The sequence below is a fragment of the Podarcis cretensis genome (genome assembly GCF_951804945.1).
Source record: "Podarcis cretensis genome assembly, chromosome: 14".
Lineage (NCBI taxonomy): Eukaryota > Metazoa > Chordata > Lepidosauria > Squamata > Lacertidae > Podarcis > Podarcis cretensis.
This window is the reverse complement of record NC_137183.1, coordinates 49,492,894-49,511,124: the sequence shown is the minus strand read 5'-3', so window position 1 is coordinate 49,511,124 and position 18,231 is coordinate 49,492,894. Positions and strand designations below refer to the sequence as shown.

General features: G+C 47.0%; 1 protein-coding gene across 1 annotated transcript; it reads left to right on the top strand.

Annotated features, from left to right (window-relative positions):
• Window positions 1-1,544: 1,544 nt before the first annotated feature.
• Window positions 1,545-17,730, top strand: DRG2 (developmentally regulated GTP binding protein 2). Its single transcript, XM_079953965.1, has 13 exons — window positions 1,545-1,687; window positions 2,605-2,765; window positions 4,572-4,661; window positions 6,085-6,145; window positions 7,562-7,652; window positions 8,340-8,412; window positions 10,279-10,369; window positions 12,243-12,340; window positions 13,737-13,813; window positions 14,486-14,574; window positions 14,717-14,775; window positions 15,400-15,453; window positions 16,904-17,730. Exons 1-13 carry the CDS (start codon window positions 1,624-1,626, stop codon window positions 16,988-16,990), a joined length of 1,095 nt encoding a protein of 364 aa, XP_079810091.1. The 5' UTR covers window positions 1,545-1,623; the 3' UTR covers window positions 16,991-17,730.
• The last annotated feature ends 501 nt before the right edge of the window (window positions 17,731-18,231 follow it).

Genomic DNA, 18,231 nt, shown 5'->3' with positions numbered 1-18,231 from the left:
GTGGCTGGGACAACACAGATGTGTAGTAAATAGTAAAATTATCATTATGGAATGGGACGCCCCTATTTTCATTGGAGAAATGTTGGAGGGTATGACAGCTCCAGTTGGTGTTTTCTCTTTTTTTGCTAGGGTGCGGGGCGGGGACCTGATAATTGTACCACAGAATTGTAGAGTTGGAAGACACCATGAGGGTCATCTAGTCATTTTTCTTTTCTTTTCCTTCTCCTGCGATGAGGCTACATTTTAATATTTTAATGTTCCATTATTTTAATGTTGTATTTTATTTTTGTTTTTAAGTTTGTAATCATTCATCTTGTTTTTATTATTGCTTGCAAGCCGCTCTGAGCCCGGCCTTGGCTGGGGAGGGCGGGGTATAAATAAAAAATTATTATTATTATTATTATTATCTCGTCCAACCCGCTGCAACGCAGGAATCTCATGCCCAGCGTTAGCCTCCAAACCACGACCTTGCGATTAAGAGTCTGAACCTCTACCGCAGCTTTTTTTAAAAACTATACGTTTTTGACACTCCCTCTTAGCAAAGACTTGTTTCCCGAAGGTTTGGGAAAGTGTTCCATGAAGTCTCTCTCTCTCTTTGGTGAGTGGGGAGACAGGATCTTTCACCCACCCCGCCCTTTCGCCTAGCCCAGGATGAGGGACAGGGCCAACAGCAGCCCTGAGACGCAGAGCAAGACCAACTGAGGGAGAGGCAGCCAACAACATCGTTCTGCCCGGACATTGAGGTCCAGCGCCGAGGGCCTTCTGGCGGTTCCCTCATTGCGAGAAGCAAAGCTACAGGGAACCAGGCAGAGGGCCTTCTCGGTAGTGGCGCCCGCCCTGTGGAACGCCCTCCCATCAGATGTCAAAGCGATAAATAACTACCTGACATTCAGAAGACATCTTTAGTTCAGGGAAGTTTTTAATCTGTGATATTTTAGTGTATTTTTGGTTTTTATGGAAGCCGCCCAGAGTGGCTGGGGAAACCCAGCCAGATGGGCGGGGTACAAATAATAAATTATTATTATTATTATTATTAACAGCCCAGTCTCGGGCTCCACAGCTCCTTCCACGCAAATACGGCGCCCTTCTCAGTTGTAAACCAGGGGTCAGCAAACTTTTTCAGCAGGGGGCCGGTCCACTGTCCCTCAGACCTTGTGGGGGGCCGGACTACATTTTGAAGGGGGGGGGGAAATGGACGAATAATAATGAACGAATTCCTATGCCCCACAAATAACCCCTCTAGAGATGCATTTTAAATAAAAGCACACATTCTACTCATGTAAAAACACCAGGCAGGCCCCACAAATAACCCAGAGATGCATTTTAAATAAAAGCACACATTCTACTCATGTAAAAACACGCTGATGCCCGGACCTTCCGCGGGCCGGATCCGGCTCCCAGGCCTTAGTTTGCCTACCTATGGTGTGTAAACTATCGCCCTCTCTCTTCGACGCGCGGAACGGAAAAGCCGCCGGCTTCGGTTGCCGCAGGGGACAAGAAGGCGCGTCGCACCGCTCCGGGATCACTTCCTGTGGGCGGGGCGGCTGACTACAACCACTTCCGGGTCAGCGCTCCCCCTTTGCTTTCCCAGGCCAGCTGCGCTTCCCGTCCCGGAGTGCCACGATGGGGATCCTGGAGAAGATCGCGGAGATCGAGAAGGAGATCGCCCGGACCCAGAAGAACAAAGGTTTGGCTCCTCCTTAGGACTGAATGGAAGAGGCTACCCCTTGACTGGGGCCTTTGAAGCGCCTGCTCGGCAGGCAGAAGTTCGGCAGGTGCGGCTTTTCTCGGTTGAAAAGCTTCGCCTGCTGAGTTTTTGCCCCGAGAGGGTTAAAAACAATAATAGGAGCTCTAAGGCCCTGGGCTGGGCAATGGCAGAGGGTTGAGGCTGTTTTTGCGGGGTCGGCAGGGTGTGGATTTATTTTATTTATTAGATTTATTAAGGGAGGGAATGAACTGCAGGGTTGGGGGCGGGCTGCTCTTTAGATGGGCTCCTATAGGACCAGCATGCAAAATTTGTGTACCAAGTGTGTTGCATTTGTTTGCCCAGGACTGTCTTTTCGCTATCGCTATTTTGCTTAAGCACTTTCTGTGTGTCCCCCTTCGGTATAAATGCATTTGGGGAGGGAAAACAAGTGCGGTTGCAAGGTAGCTAGGGGACTTTAAAAAGCGGGGGAATAGGACGATGCGTGGAGATTCATAACACTGAAATTTTTTGGTACTGATTTCAGGTCTCTTCACAACATAAAAACACAGAATAAGAACACAAAATACATAATAAAAGTAAACAAACCAGAAACTATCACAGGGTAACAGTTAAAAGCCTGAAGCTCTTCGTTTTCTTAAAGTTCATACCTAGTGTGCGGTGAAATCTGGCTCTTTATCCCTTTCCCCAGCCCAGCTGAGTAATTAACAGAAATACAACCAGAGGCACTTTTTGCCTTTAGAAAGGGGAAACAGTAGCTCTGGTTGACCAGGTTGGAGAGTTAGGCAAGAGGAACAGAGACGGAGCCATTGGGAGAGTACAGGTGCACTAACTCATTGGTCACTGATTTTGTTTCCTAGTCATGTATGTGTGTGTTACTTTTTCTATTTCCACTTTAGCCACCGAGTACCATCTTGGCTTGCTGAAGGCAAAGCTTGCAAAGTACAGAGCTCAGCTTTTGGAGCCTTCCAAATCGGCGGCGGGCAAAGGCGAAGGCTTCGATGTGATGAAATCTGGAGATGCCCGGGTGGCGCTGATTGGTTTCCCCTCTGTGGGTAAGGTCAGTGACACTTGGAGAATTCCTATTCCTGTGTCTGTTACTTGGTGTGCTTCCTTTTAAAGCAGGTGGGGGGAACCTGTGGCCCTCCAGATGTTGCTGGGCTGCACATCCCATCAACCCCAGCCAGCATCGCCAGGATTCAGAAACGATGGGTGTCTGTAGTGTGGAGGGCCACAGGCTCCCCCCCCACGCTTGCTATAAATGAAGTCTCACCCTCAAGTTTATAATTCAGGGGTCGGGATGTTGGGAGTCATTCTGCACAGAAACAGTAAAGATGTTTGTACCTTTAAGAACAGTTTTTGTGAGCTCTGGGCTGATTGGTTGCAGCTGGCTATGACTACAAAAGGAGAAAAGCTGCATTTTGAGCTTTGCCTGCAGGAAAAACACCCACAAGCTTTGCTGTTTGTTGTTTTGAAATAAAACCTTTATTTAATTTGGTTTTACCTCATGGAGTCACAGTTTCTGTCATCTGCCACCAGTGGAAAATCCCCCTCTAGCATGGGAAAGTTTATCCAGGGGCCAAATCTGTCCCTGCAGAACTCTCTGTCTAGCATTTGGGACTCTCCCCAGAGGTGTTAGAAACTCAGATATATAAGCTAGGCACCAAACGGCTCCTTAAACCAAGGTTATAGTCACCAAAACGGAATGTTTAGTTGCCACTTTGAGGCAAGACGGCTCTAAAGTCTTACTGTTCAAAGGATGGATAGATTTTCAGTTAAACATCTGACTGGATTAAGAGCTTTGAGAACTTAAAGAAAAAAAGTCACTTGATCCAGGGTCCATGCTATTCTGACCTCTGTTTCTTTATGGTGACATTCATAATGTAAGAATATTCTCCACAACTGTGAGCAGGGTAGTGGGGTGGGGTAAATGAAGACACGCTACAACAATTGGCTATAATGTTGTTCACTACTCCTGCTCAGGCTGCACCGTAAAAGTGTTTGGGTTTCTGAAATTCATTCTGATTGCACAAATAAAATATAACACAGGCATAGGCAAACTCGGGCCCTCCAGATGTTTTGAGACTACAATTCCCACCATCCCTGACCACTGGTCCTGTTAGCTAGGGATGATGGGAATTGTAGTTCCAAAACATCTGGAGGGCCGGAGTTTGCCTATGCCTGATATAACAAATAGAATGCTACAGGATGGGGTATTAGTGTGTGAAAACAGTCCAGATCCAGTGATCCCCAGGCATGCACCTCCAGATGGTGGAGATGTCAGGTGCTATCCTGGTACCCAGGCATCTTCACTTGATCGCAAATGGTCAAAAGCCAGGTGCAAAATGCGCCTGGCCATTTTCGAACACTGGTCACTGCCTCTCAGACTCTCCTCCCTTGCATGGTCATGGTGGGGATTAAATGGGAGAACGAAGTACACCGCCTTGAGTTCTTTGGAGGAAAACTTGGGATGTAAATGCAAACAAACAAATAATACAATAAAATATGTTTTTACAGTGGTGCCTCGCAAGACGAAAATAATCCGTTCCACGAGTCTCTTCGTCTAGCGGTTTTTTCGTCTTGCGAAGCATCCCGCTTAGCGGCTTAGAAAAGGGGGGGGGAGGGAAAAAACTTGCAAGACTCGCAAGACGTTTTCGTCTTGCTAAGCAAGCCCATAGGGAAATTCGTCTTGCGAAGCGCCTCAAAAAACGGAAAACCCTTTCGTCCAGCGGGTTATTCGTCTTGCGAGGCATTCGTCTTGTGGGGCACCACTGTACATGGAAAGTTCACATCAGCACGGCTGCTGATTTGTCACAAGTGGGTGGCTTTCCTCTGCCACTGCTAACACACCCATCTTCCCTTTCAGTCCACCTTTCTGAGTTTGATGACTTCCACGGCAAGTGAGGCGGCTTCCTACGAATTCACCACATTGACTTGTATTCCTGGAGTCATCGAGGTTAGCGCAGTTCCATTGGGTTGCCATCTGCTGGGGCGGGAATGAAACCGCACTGCGGTTTTATGTGAATGCAAGGGTTGGGGGCTGTTGAATTCTGTTTTTTTAGAATGGGAGGCTCCATGTATTTCAATTTGCCTTCTGTGGTTTGCCAGATGTTAAAACTACGAAGCCAATGCCTTAACGTTGGGTCCTCTCTCCAAGAATGCATCTAGAGTAGATTGGAGTCCCACCAGCTGTGTTCTGATAGCCACCAGAGACTCGATAAATGCCCTGGTTTAGCTGCCTGCTTGGGGCTGTGGAAATGGAAGGTTGCCATGCTGACAGCAGGCCAGAATTTACAGCTACTCAGGGTGGTGGGTGACCTCAGGCTAAAGCCACACACCCCTCTCCTCAGAACGTCCTCCCATAGGTCCAGTTGTATACCCCCAATGTTCCCTTGAAGTCTTACATTGCCTCTTGCTCCTCTTTATGGAGGATGGAGAGAGATGAGTGTAGAAACTGGTCTGCTGCAGAAAGGTAAAATTTACATTAATTGTTCTGTCTGTTTTTGCCTCTGGTCCCACTCGCTACTTTGGATTTTTTTTAAAAAAAGCCTCCGGCATCAGAATCTTTTAGGCCTGCCAATCCTCCTCTTCATTTTTGGGATGAACAAGTTTTAGATGATTGTTTTAACTCATCCGAGGAACTGTCCCTGTGGTCTCTGAGCAGAAAAAGGAGGCTGTGCAGTTCTAAATAAACCAGTAGATCCCCGATGAAGTGTGTGTTTGTAAGAAAAGTAATAGTCGTAATAATAATAATAATAATAATATTTATACCCTGCCCATCTGTCTTGCGTTTCCCCAGCCATTCTGGGCGGCTCTCAATTGAGTTTTAAAAACAATGCAACATTAAATATTAAAAACTTCCCTAAACAGGGCTGCCTTCAGATGTCTTTTAAAAATAAGATAGCTGCTTATTTCCTTGACATCTGATGGGAGGGCGTTCCACAGGGCGGGCGCCACTACCAAGAAGGCCCTCTGCCTGGTTCCCTGTAACCTCACTTCTCGCAATGAGGGAACTGCCAGAAGGCCCTTGGAGCTGGACCTCGGTGTCCGGGCTGGATGATGGGGATGGAGACGTTCCTTCAGGTATCCTGGGCAGAGGCCATTTAGGCCTTTCAAGATCAGCACCAACACTTTGAATTGTGCTCGGAAACGTACTGGGAGCCAATGCAGATCTCTCAGTACTGGTGTTATGTGGTCTCGGTGGCCACTCCCAGTCACCAGCCTAGCTGCTGCATTCTCTGAACATGCATGAAGTGACCTGTAAGCTTAGGATATCAAAACCTGGGGGGGGGGGGTAGGGGCTGGAGGTGCTCTGTATCATTCTAACCACCCCCTCCCTCCATGTGCCGTTCACGGTCTTCTCTTTCGTCTTTTGCCAGTACAAGGGAGCCAACATCCAGCTTCTCGATCTGCCTGGGATCATCGAAGGAGCTGCTCAAGGTAGGTGGGGATTGTCGCCTGTGTCTCATTCTGCCCAGAGCAGCATTGACGTTTCCAGGGCAGTAGCACTTTTGCACAGTGACAAGGGACCTTTTCTTCAGCTTGGTGGAGCACATTCGCTCCTGGGCAGCTTTCCAGAGGCTGTTCCCTTGTGGTGTGTGGGGACCAGGGGCAAAAGTGAGCAAAGCAACACATCCTCGTTTTACTTGTATGGCACCTTTCTGCAGTTAAGCCATGCCCAAGGTGGCTTAACAGCATCAAAATATGTACATAGTTTATTCTGACAGCTACAAAATTGTAGCAGAATATAAATATCCCTGAACTCTAAGCTAATGAAAGCATCTCAGTAAGTCTTCAGAAATAATAATAATAAAAATAAAATAATTTTATTTATACCCTGCCCTTCCCGGTTCAGAAAACTGGGCTCAGGGCGATTAACAACAAATTTAAAACACTTAATTGATGCAACAAAAAACCAGCATAAAATACAGTATAAAACATGAATAACAATAAATTCAGAATTCAAAAATCAATTTAGGGGGGAAATCCATCCAATAAACATTAGATGATCACCAGGGCTAGCTGGCTAAATTAGTCCTATTTGGGCCAGTGAGAAGATCAGGGGAGCATTAGCTGTGGGATCCCAGAGCGGGTAATCTTCATAAAAATGGGAGGAGAAGGGAAGAAAGGGGAATAAAAGATCAGGCTAAGTTCAAATTGAAAGCCAGGTGGAATAGCTCTGTCTTACAGGCCCAACACAAATAATAATGAAGCCTAACAATAAAAATACAAACAACAACAGCAACAACCCCCCCCCCATGAATCACATCCTCTTGCATATAGAATGGGTGGGTTGGGACTAGAACGGGAGTTTAAAACCATTTTTGATCTTACAGTGCTGCCAGCTCCACCTGCTTTTGACCCTGGCTCTGTGTAGCATAGTCCCTTCATATTAAGAAGTTTTCCTCCCACCTTGATTGCCAGTCAGGTTAATCGTGCAGCTAGGCCTGCCTTCTCCCTCTCTGTCCTTGGACAGTGAAAAGTCTCGTGGTCCTTGGGGGATGCTCCTGGGAGAAGGATGCAGCCAAGCAGCGGGCTGCTGAATTGCAGGCATTTTCAGCATAGGGAAGGGGGGGGGGGATAGTTGTCTAATGAGAACTGGCCTGGGGAGGGGGAGGAGAAGACGTTACCCAAGCACTGCCCTGCGTTTGAAGGCGTAGGGAGCAGCACTAATGGAGCTGTATTTTTTAAAATAAGCCTCTTTGGGAAGCCTTCTCTATCAAAAGACAGGGTGGAAAGCAATTCCTTGTTTGCATGATGCAAAAAAGCAGAGATTCTGTTATTGCTTCTGCTACACAGATTCTTGCTCTCCTGCTGTCACAGCAAGTAACTCCCATTTTCTCCTTTCCTTTGCAGGAAAAGGCCGAGGGCGCCAAGTGATTGCCGTAGCCCGGACTTCTGACGTCGTTATCATGATGCTGGACGCTACAAAGGGGGAAGTGCAGAGGTTAGCGCCTAGAGGGCAAAGCATTCACGCGTGGGTTGAATTATGTGCAGATCTGCCTGAGGATTTGGCGCTTTCCTGGACTGGAAGGGAAAGGGTTGTGGCTCAGTGGTTGAGTCTCTGCTTTTCATGCAGAAGGTCCTAGGTCAGGGATCAGCAACGTGCGCCCCATGGGCCAGATGTGGCCCACAAAGACCGTTTTACTGGCCCACGAGCCACCGCTGAACCGAGTCTCCCGCTCGGTGAGTCCCCCACGCGCTGTGCTAAACCATCGTGGCGCGGGGACTCGCTGAGCGGCACCGGAAATTCCATCTGCGCCCATGCAAATACTGGAAATCACGTCTGCACATGTCCAGACACCGAAAATCTCTTCTGCTCAGGTGCAATTTTCAGCGTCTGGGCATGCGCAGAAACAATTTCTGGTGCCGCAGACATGCGCAGACACAATTTCCGGCATAACGCTGCGCCAGTCCGCCCCACAGACGATCTCCATGGGAGTGATCCGGCCTATGGCTGGTAAACCTTTGCTGATCCCTGTCCTAGGTGCAACCCCTGGCAGTTTCGGGTAGGGCTGCATATATCTCTTCCTGAAACCCTGGGAGAGGGTTTTGGCTCTCATTTTACTGGGTTTATTTGGGTAATGGCTTGGCGGCTCTTTATGACCACATCCTCCCTCCCTCCCTCCTGCAGAGCTCTGTTAGAAAAGGAACTGGAATCAGTAGGAATCCGGCTGAATAAAGTCAAGCCCAACATCTACTTCAAGGTGAGGCACCGCAGGTGGGCGAATCATAGGACTGACAGCTCCTCCCGTACAAAACACATAAATACAGCAATCGCTAGCTTGGTGCCCTCCAGGTATTGCTGAGGTCCCCAAACCCATCAGCTGCATCCAGGTTGCCTGTGGTCGAGATGACGGAGCTGTGGTCCAAGAATATTTGGGCACCGAGTTGACTTATTTGTGTCTCAATAAATAAACCTCACACATGGGAGACAGGACATACGGTAGGGAAGGCTAGCCTCCCACTCTTCTCCACCTTCCTTCCACCCCACCGGAAATGCTTCTTGGCTGTGTGTAGGAAGTATCCAGCTTTGTGAGATCACCCCCCGCTTCTCGAAATTGGCTCCTTAAATGGGTCACTTGAAATGTGATGGTGAAGGGGGCTGGGGAAACTGTTTGCAGGAGAGCCGCAAAAGTTCTTGCTTAAAAGTTCTGGCTTATTTAAGTGTATTGCTGCTTATGTGAGCAGTTGGGCCAAATTCTGCCCATGTGCTTTTCATTGTTTCTCTGCACGGAGAAAGGACTAGAATAGGGTTGTTGGGGAACTTCAGGGCCAGCGGCCAAATGTGGCCTTCCAGGACTCTTTATGTGGTCCTCAGGTTTGTCCCCAGCCCATGCCCCTCACCAGTCCTGCTCTGCACCTGCGTGAGTGGTTTTGCCTGGCTAGGATGTGTCCTTGAGCTCTGATGATGCCTCTTGCTCAGAGGGGTATGAGAGAAGAAGCCACTAACATATTTGCATGGCTGGAATGTACACTAGTACTGTACAAAGGTAAGAATCTCACACTTGGCTCTTCTCGCTTTTACATCTGGTCCTGCCAGTCACTGGCATGCGGCCCCTGGAAGGTTGCATTTCAGAGAATAAGGCCCTTAGGCTAAAAAAAGAGGTTCTCCCTCCCTTTTAGAAATTAATAGCAAATAAAACAAAAGCTGGAACCAGGCTCCTTCGGGAGGAAGGGCAGGGTAGAAATTGAATAAATCAATACAGTGCTACCTCGGGTTACATACGCTTCAGGTTACAGACTCTGCTAACCCAGAAATAGTACCTTGGGTTAAGAACTTTGCTTCAGAATGAGAACAGAAATCGTGCTCTGGCGGCGCGGCAGCAGCAGGAGGCCCCATTAGCTAAAGTGGTGCTTCAGGTTAAGAACAGTTTCAGGTTAAGAACGGACCTCTGGAATGAATTAAGTACTTAACCCGAGGTACTATTGTATCCTGAAGCAGTCCAGGCCTCTTGCAAGCCACTCTCTGACCATTGCTCTGAGTTGGATTTGAACACAGAACAATCGTGTTCCAGTCTAGTGATTCACACATGCCGTCTTAAAGCAGTCTGCCACATCTGCCCCTGTTTGGTCATGTAGTGTAAAGGTCACCAAACTTTTTGGGCCCATGAGCATATTTGCAAACTGTAGGAACTGTTGAAGTCGCCATAAGGGCTTGAACTTTTGCTGCCCAGCCATTAATCACATCATTATTTATTATTATTATTATTATTATTATTACTACTACTACTACTACTACTACTATTACTACTCTTACTAATAGTACTGCTACTACTATTACTACTCTTACTAATAGTACAGGAATGTAGTTTTAAAGTACGTGAACATCTGCAAATGTCAAAAGGATTTAGCCCGTGCAAAATTGATGTGATGGTCACTTTAGACCAAAATGAGTATATCATGGGATATACCAAAGAGGCATTCTCAGCAATTCACCTTTCACCTCTGTCTGCATTAGGCGGTGGCATCCTGTGCAAATGTTGCAGTGTCCAGTATACTCAAAATATTAACTTTTGCTAAATCAGCCTCATTGAGGGCCATCTTGACAAAGCCTCTTTTCTGTCTTCCAGCCCAAAAAGGGAGGAGGCATTTCCTTCAATTCAATGGTGACGCTGACTCAGTGCTCCGAGAAGCTGGTGCAGCTCATCCTCCATGAGTACAGTATCCTTTTTCACGGAGATTCTTGGTGGCTACATTTCTCAGCAAAGCGATTCAGGGCAACAGCTGTTAAGGTGCTTTGCAGTGCCATTGGTAACGTCCTGAGAAGTTGAGGGTGGGTGGTTTGGACCCAGGCAACCTGAAAGATCCTATCTCCCTGCCTGGGTGCTGAGATCCTCGGGTGAGCACCTTCTCTTGGTCCCATCAACATCAGAAGAACTGTTGATTGTGACGCAGAAGACAGAGCCTTTTCGGTGGCTGCTCCCAAGTTACAGAATTCCCTCCCAAGAAAGCTTAGCCTGGCTCCTTCCTTGTTATCCTTCCGCTGGCAGGCTAAGACCTTCCTGCCCAGACAAGCGTTTGGAAACTGAGATGCAGATGATGCTGATATCTAGGCTGCTGTCAGAGCAAATTGTGCTGTAATTGCTGATTCTAAATGTGTTTTGATGTATTTGAATTTATTGTTGTTTAGTCGTGTCCAACTCTTCGTGACCCCATAGACCAGAGCATGCCAGGCACTCCTGTCTTCCGCTGCCTCCCGCAGTTTGGTCAAACTCATGCTGGTAGCTTCGAGAACACTGTCCAACCATCTCGTCCTCTGTCGTCCCCTTCTCCTTGTGCCCTCAATTTTTCCCAACATCAGGGTCTTTTCCAGGGAGTCTTCTCTTCTCATGAGGTGGCCAAAGTCTTGAAGCCTCAGCTTCAGGATCTGTCCTTCCAGTGAGCACTCAGGGCTGATTTCCTTCAGAATGGAGAGGTTTGATCTTCTTGCAGTCCATGGAACTCTCAAGAGTCTCCTCCAGCACCACAATTCAAAAGCATCAATTCTTTGGCGATCAGCCTTCTTTATGGTCCAGTTCTCACTTCCGTACATCACTACTGGGAAAACCAGTATTGGGTTTTCCCCCCCTGCATTTTTGCAAATGTTGTAAGCCGCCTTGAATCCCGACTTGGGAGAAAGGCAGGATAGAAATATATTTAATCATCGTCATAATGTCCTGGTCCTGAGACATTGCTGGGCTCAGGAGCGAAGCAGTAGGCTCAGACCTAGAATGAGGACAATCCTGGAGAGGCACTGCCAATCAGTGTTGACAGTACTGGACTCTATCAGGTGTATTTTCTCCTCACAGCAACCCTTCGGGGTAGGTTTGGCTGCAAGATTTTGACTGGCCTGAGATTACCTGACCAGCTTTGTTGCTGAATGGGGATTTATTTTTGTTTTTTAAATAATATTGATTAAAGTTTTAAAGGTAAGAAAAAGAAAAAGAAGAAACACCAAGTTAAACACAAACTTAACAACACATCACAATAAGAAAAAAAAGAATAAAAAATACTTATAAAACACAGAAAAATAGAAACAACGAACCTTCCCATAACTTATCTTTCATTTGCTTGTTTCCTTGACCACCTCGCACCTCCCTTTTTTGTATTCTAGTTCGGTTAGCTATTTCAGCAAATCCTTTCCATCCTTCCCAATTTTTATCCAATAATTTATCTTAATATAATGTAACTTTACCTTTCCTCCTTTCATCCATTAACAATCTATTTTTACTTAGTCCTTTATAATATTTCTGCTAAAGCCACATAACTTCATTCCAGCCTCCTTCTAACATTCCTTAATTTTACAATGTTTCTGTAAATAAACTTAAATTTCTTTCAATCTTCTTCCACCGACTCTTCTCCCTGGTCTCGGATTCTGCCAGTCATTTCCGCCAGTTCCATGTAGTCCATCACCTTCATCTGCCATTCTTCCCTGTTGCCGAATGGGGATTTGTTCTTGAGTTTCACCAGCCCAAGCTGGATGCTTATAATAGCACAACACACTGGCTCTCTTAACAAACACAAAAGTGTTTAACCTTGACTCTGCTCACCTAAGAAATATTTAATGCGGAGGTTCTATTCAGGGAAGATTGCACACCTGACGAGTTCATTGACGTGATTGTTGGCAACCGGGTCTACATGCCCTGCCTTTATGTGAGTACCTTGTGAGAAGTTTTGTACTTTTAACAGAATGGGATGGGGGGTGTATTTCACCATAAGCAAGGGTTTCTTTTCAGGGAACAAGTTTCTGAGGAACACAAGTGGTTGTGGGGGAGAGCAATTGCCTTCCTGCCCTGCATGTGAGCTTCCCATAGGCATCTGTTTTACCACTGTGGGAACAGAATGCTGGACTAGATAGACCTTTAGTCTGAGTCTCCAGCTTTTCTTAAGTTCTCCAACACCCCAGTGGAACGCCCTCCCATCAGATGTCAAAGAAATAAAACAGCTATCTGACATTTAGAAGACATCTGAAGGCAGCCCTGTTTAGGGAAGTTTTTAACGACTGATGTTTTGATGTATTTTAATGTGTTTTTAATCTTTTGTTGGGAGCCACCCAGAGTGGCTGGGGAAACCCAGCCAGATGGGCGGGGTATAAATAAAAATTATTATTATTATTATTATTATTATTATTATTATTATTATTATTTATTCTATCTATAAGAGCTCTCATCTAGGTATTCTGAGTGAATTATGCATTGATTTGAATAAGCTTAATATCCAGATCTTTGGCATTCTAAGACAGAATCCCGTATCCAGAAAGCATCCATTCGTCATGCAGTTAGGCCTGTTTGTTTATGGTATTTGTACTCCAACCTTTAGCCAGACAGGCTCTCAGAGGGTCACACAAAGATCGGTATTAAAATGCTCCCTGCTCTCCAGCCCACAATCAAAGCAAACTTGATGCACAAGGCAAAAAAGGGATAGGAGGAAGGCAAAAAAGGGATTGAGGAAGAAGCAAGCACAATATGCCTGCAGTCTGTCTTGGGTGCAATCTGCAGTTCCATGCAATTGTCAGTTAACCTGAGAATAAAGTTCATTCAAAAAATTGAACCAATCCAAGTTCATAGCCCCTATGGTTGTGGAGACATTGTGTAGACAGAGGCTTCTCTCTCTGAAAAGGGTGGCCAAAAAAGAAATACACCCTTCTTGGGGGAAAGGGCTGCAAAGCTTTAGAAGAACCAGCCTGTTTTCCAAAACAAATAAGCAAACCACCAGTTGCCTTCCCTGCCTTTTTGGATACTGGATTGGAGACGGATCTCTTACTGTTATAAACTTTTGTTGGGGAAATAAAATCATCGGAAAGCTACAAAGGCTAGCTGCTGCATATAGTTTCTTATGAAGCCTGTTGCTTTTTAATGTAGCACCATCAGGCATGTCCCTGCCCCAAGAGGCTTACACTCCAAATTTGGCTCCCCAACTTGGTGTCCTCCAGCTGTTTCGAACTACAACTCTCGTTAGCACCAGCCCTCAATTTAGCTGAACAGAGAAGGGGGAAACTGACTCCTTGCACCATTAATATTCCTTTCTCCACCACCACCTTTTGGATTAGGTTTATAACAAAGTCGATCAGATCTCCATGGAGGAGGTAGATCGCCTGGCTCGGAAACCCCACAGCGTTGTGATCAGGTAAGGTGAACCTCCCCAGCGCAGTGTCTTGTGGCCAGCATGCGGTTGGCTTAAACTCCAGAGCATGTGGTACGAAGAGCCCTTTGGAAGAAAAGTCATCTTTGGCTTCTCTTCTCCCTGTATACCTTTTGTAATTTGTAATTAGATTTATTCTCGCTAGAAGCTGAAGCCTATGGGCAAGTGCATCTCAAATTATGTGATGGGATGAAGCAGTGTGTACCCCCCCCTCCCCACCTGGCCCAATGTGCCAGGAACCACTACCGTACTTGGTCCCTGTAGCATCCCACCAACATCTTGCAGACAGACACCACTTTGAGCAGCACCACTCTAGACAATGTGCACATTTTTTAAAAATCTCAGCACAAACAAGACAACTATTTGAGGCTAGCCAAACAGGCTGAATATCTTCTCCCACCCCAGCCCCGGTCTCCAAGAAAATGATCCCCATTTGATTAACAGAGAAATGGAAACCAAAATAGAAAAAAGATGTTTAAAATGATGTAAAAGGTTTTAAAGGCCTGGGAGAGAGGAGGAAAGTATTTCCCTGGTTTTGAAATGACATTAAGGTGCCAGGCTACCTTAATGTCTACGAGGAGGAGATTCCACTGCCCAAGCCTTTTCTGTGTCGCTATCGCCCTGCCACCCACTTTGTGTGTCTCCGCCTCTCTCTAGCTGCGGCATGAAATTGAACTTGGACTACCTGCTGGAGATGCTGTGGGAATACCTGGCCCTTACCTGCATCTACACCAAGAAAAGAGGCCGTGAGTAGCACAAGCAGGCCAGCAGGATTGGATGGAACTAGATCTGAAAATGAATACGGGCTTCAGGGGAGGAGGGAGGATCCGAAATTCTCGTGACTTAGTGACCATGCTATTTTCTCTCTCTCTTCTCGGTCCCGGACAGAGAGACCAGACTTTTCAGATGCCATCATCGTACGGAAAGGGGCATCTGTGGAGCATGTGGTAAGCATTGAATTTTTGAGCTGCAGAAGCATCCCCCCCCCCCCGGCTATTTTCTCCACATACTCTTCACTGCCAGCTCTTCCTAGGCTGAAACTATCCAGCCAGAGATTCAGTCTTCTTCTTTGAAAACACACTAGGGCAGGGGTGGCTAACCTGTGGCCCCCTGGATCAGCCCCCTGCCCATTGACTGTACCGCCTGGGGCTTCATGGGAGATTGAGTCCAGGAAGATCGCACTGCCTTAGCTACCCTCTGCCTTTTGGCTACAGCTCTGCTTCAGGAGCAGTTGTTGCCTTAACTGCTTCAATGTCCTGAGCTAGGAAATAGGGTAGGCATTCTCCGGTGGTGCCTTCGGGTTTGGGGACTGTGGGGAAGAGAACCATTTTGGGGGGAAGGGAGAAGCTGTTCTGTAGACAGCCATGAGCGTGAAGTTGTCACTTTGGCCAGGAGGAATTAGGTATGTGACACCAGGCTCATTTTTAAGAGCAGCTCCACTTCAGAACCTCTGCGACACTACTTTGGAAGGGGGTAAGGGGTGTCATCTGCAAGGAGTACAGTAAGTAAAACTTAGGGAGCTGAGATTGCAAGGCCTCACCTGGTACATCTGAAGCTTTTTCTCCCTTCAGTGCCATCGAATTCACCGGACGTTAGCAAGCCAGTTCAAGTATGCATTGGTTTGGGTAAGTGTGCTATGACAAGAAAGTGGGGAAGTGGGGTGGAGCAGAGGCCTCGGGTGTCTTTGCCAAGTATTAGTGATATAGGCAGGAAACATGGGGGAAGATTTTAGTGGCTTTTTTAAAAGGAAGTTTGACAAATGCACTAAAACGATGGGTGAGCTATTAACAGCAGCTCTGTGGAACCTCCATGTACAGAGTCTGAATATCTCACGACCAGCGAGGACTGTTTCTTTTATGCTTCACTGGTGGGTTTCCCACAGGTATTGTCAAATAATAATAAGCATAATAAGCATAATAATTTATTTGTACTCCACTAATAAATACCAACCTAGCAGTTCGAAAGCACAAAAGTGCAAGTAGATAAATAGGTACCACTCCGGCTGGAAGGTAAACAGTGTTTCCATGTGCTGCTCTGGTTCGCCAGAAGCGGCTTAGTCATGCTGGCCACATGACCCGGAAGCTGTATGCTGGCTCCCTCAGCCAGTAAAGCGAGATGAGCGCCACAACCCCAGAGTTGTCCACGACTGGACCTAATGGTCAGGGGTCCCTTTACCTTTACGTAAGCTGACTAGGTTGCCCCAGCCTCTCTGGGTGGCTTTCAGCATATACGAATACGCAATAAAACATTTAAAAACTTCTCTATACAGGGCTTCCTTCAGATGTCATAGTGCCCTCCAGGTGGTGTTGGACTTCAACTCCCATCAGCCCCTGCCAGCATAGCCAGGGATGATGGGAGTTGTGGTCCAGCAACATCCCGAAGGCTCCCATGGGCTACCAAACTAGTAGCTGGATCTTTTTGGCTCTGTAGTCTCCTCCAGCTGGGGTGTTCTTGCATAGCCAGATTGGGGCTGACCTTCTCGCAACAGGTAAAGAACTGAGGTGGGGATGAATGTATGGAAAGATAGGGTGGCAGCCTCAAGGGACAAGCTGAGGTGTCCATCACAGCTTCCCATAGCTCAAAGGGGGACAGCCTTCAGCCCCAGGGCCCCGCACACACCCACTGCTCAATTTCATGTGCTCTGATTTCAACAAGGGGTGGGGGAACAGGGAAAAGAGGTGGCGAAAAGTCGAAAGAAAAACAGGGGTGGTCTTCCCCACCTCTCAAGAGGGAAAAGAAGGCTCACCCCTGTTGCAGCTGTTGAATCCATTAGGCCCGGGATAGAGAACCCGTAGCCCTCCAGTTATTGCTGGACTCAAGCTCTCATTACCTCTGACCCTTGGCCATGCTGGCAGGGGCTTATGGGAGTTGGAGTCCCACAGCATCAGGAAGGCCATAGGTTTGCTTTCCCTGCCCATCCCGGGGGCAGGAGTGCTCAGAAGGGACCCCTTTCTTGGAGACATTGGCAATCCATTGGCAAGTGGCTTTGGGCAGTGGTAGGGGCACCTCTCTCTTTTCTTGCCAGAGAGACCCCCAAACCGGGACTGGTGAAACTCTTGTTTTTTGGCTTTCAAGGGAACCAGCACCAAGTACAGCCCCCAGCGAGTAGGACTCAGCCACTTGATGGAACATGAAGACGTCATCCAGGTTGTCAAGAAATAATCCTCGTCGCTGGTCCCTCTCCCTGCTCTGCTCTGCAGTATTTTCAACGCGACTCGGCAGAAAACTGTCTAAAAGCCAAAAAGAAGAAGAAAAGCCTCTGTCTGTAATGGGAGGTCTTTCCTTCAGCTCCTCATAAGCTTCCATGAAGCTTCCACGGAGGATAAGAGACTACTGTGGAACTTCTGGCAGGTTAGGGACACGGAGAAGAGAGGTTCTTGTCTTACACACTGACATGCTTAAGGGGCACCTTTCAATAGCATGGTCTTGGGTGCCTTTAAAATGCTCGGAGCGGGTTTGGTTGTGACTTGACAGCTGCCCAGAAAAGTGGCCTTGGATCCATGAGCTGAAAAACACAGGAAAAGAACCATCCACCCTCCTCCTGTTCTTCCTCCCTTCCTCCCGTGTGTGTTTGGACAAAAACGATTCCGGGCAACGCAAGGATTTGTTTACAGGTGGATCGCTTCGTCACGTTCACAGAGTGCCCCGTGGAAGTTCATTTCCACCCGTTTTCTGGCTAAGAGGGGTGGTGTTGATAACTTCCATTGGGGTTAACGGAAACGAGGCCATCTCCTCCCTCTCCCATATCACCCGTTTGGCAAGGCGGCAACCAAGAAACAGCACACCTACTGCTCCTGCAGCTCTGCTCGAGAAATTTACTCCAGACCCATCAGAAGCCATTTGTCCTTCAATTGAAATAAAGAATGGTTCTCGTTTCTCTTTGGAACTCCCATCATGTCAAAGTTGTGAAGTATCATTTTCTAACTGCTATGAAATATTTCCAGTGGTTCTTTTTATGCTCTTGTTCCTGAGGCTGCAGCTTTTCTTTTCCTCCACTGTAGGGCTGGTCCTGCCTGCTTTTAACAGCTTATTTTGAACTTCTATTTGGCTTTTCTTCTTAACAGTACATTTTTACAATTTGGAAATCTGCCAGGGCTTAGGTGGTGGTCTGGCTGCTCCCGTTCAGCCCAGGGTTCTCTTATGCGTGGCTGGGCACACATGGCAGGGAGAAAAACTGTTGCGTTAAGGAAGAGAGTTTATATTTCAAAACTTCCATGGCCTATATTTGTAGAATGTATTTGTAGGATATTGTAGAGTTGGAAGAGGTTCAGAAAAAGGCAACCAAAATGATTAAAGGGATGGAGAAACTCCCCTCTTAGGAGACGTTGTGGCGTTTGAAACTTTTTAAATGAGAGAAAAGTTGAGTAGGTGGTGACATGGTAGAGGTATGGTATAGGCATAGA

Bases quoted from the DNA above. Each gene is read 5' to 3' on its own strand.
- DRG2 (XM_079953965.1), top strand. From the start codon at position 1,624: ATGGGGATCCTGGAGAAGATCGCGGAGATCGAGAAGGAGATCGCCCGG. The intron at 1,688-2,604 runs GTTTGGCTCCTC...TTTCCACTTTAG, and splicing joins CCGGACCCAGAAGAACAAAG to CCACCGAGTACCATCTTGGC. The intron at 6,146-7,561 runs GTAGGTGGGGAT...TTTCCTTTGCAG, and splicing joins CATCGAAGGAGCTGCTCAAG to GAAAAGGCCGAGGGCGCCAA.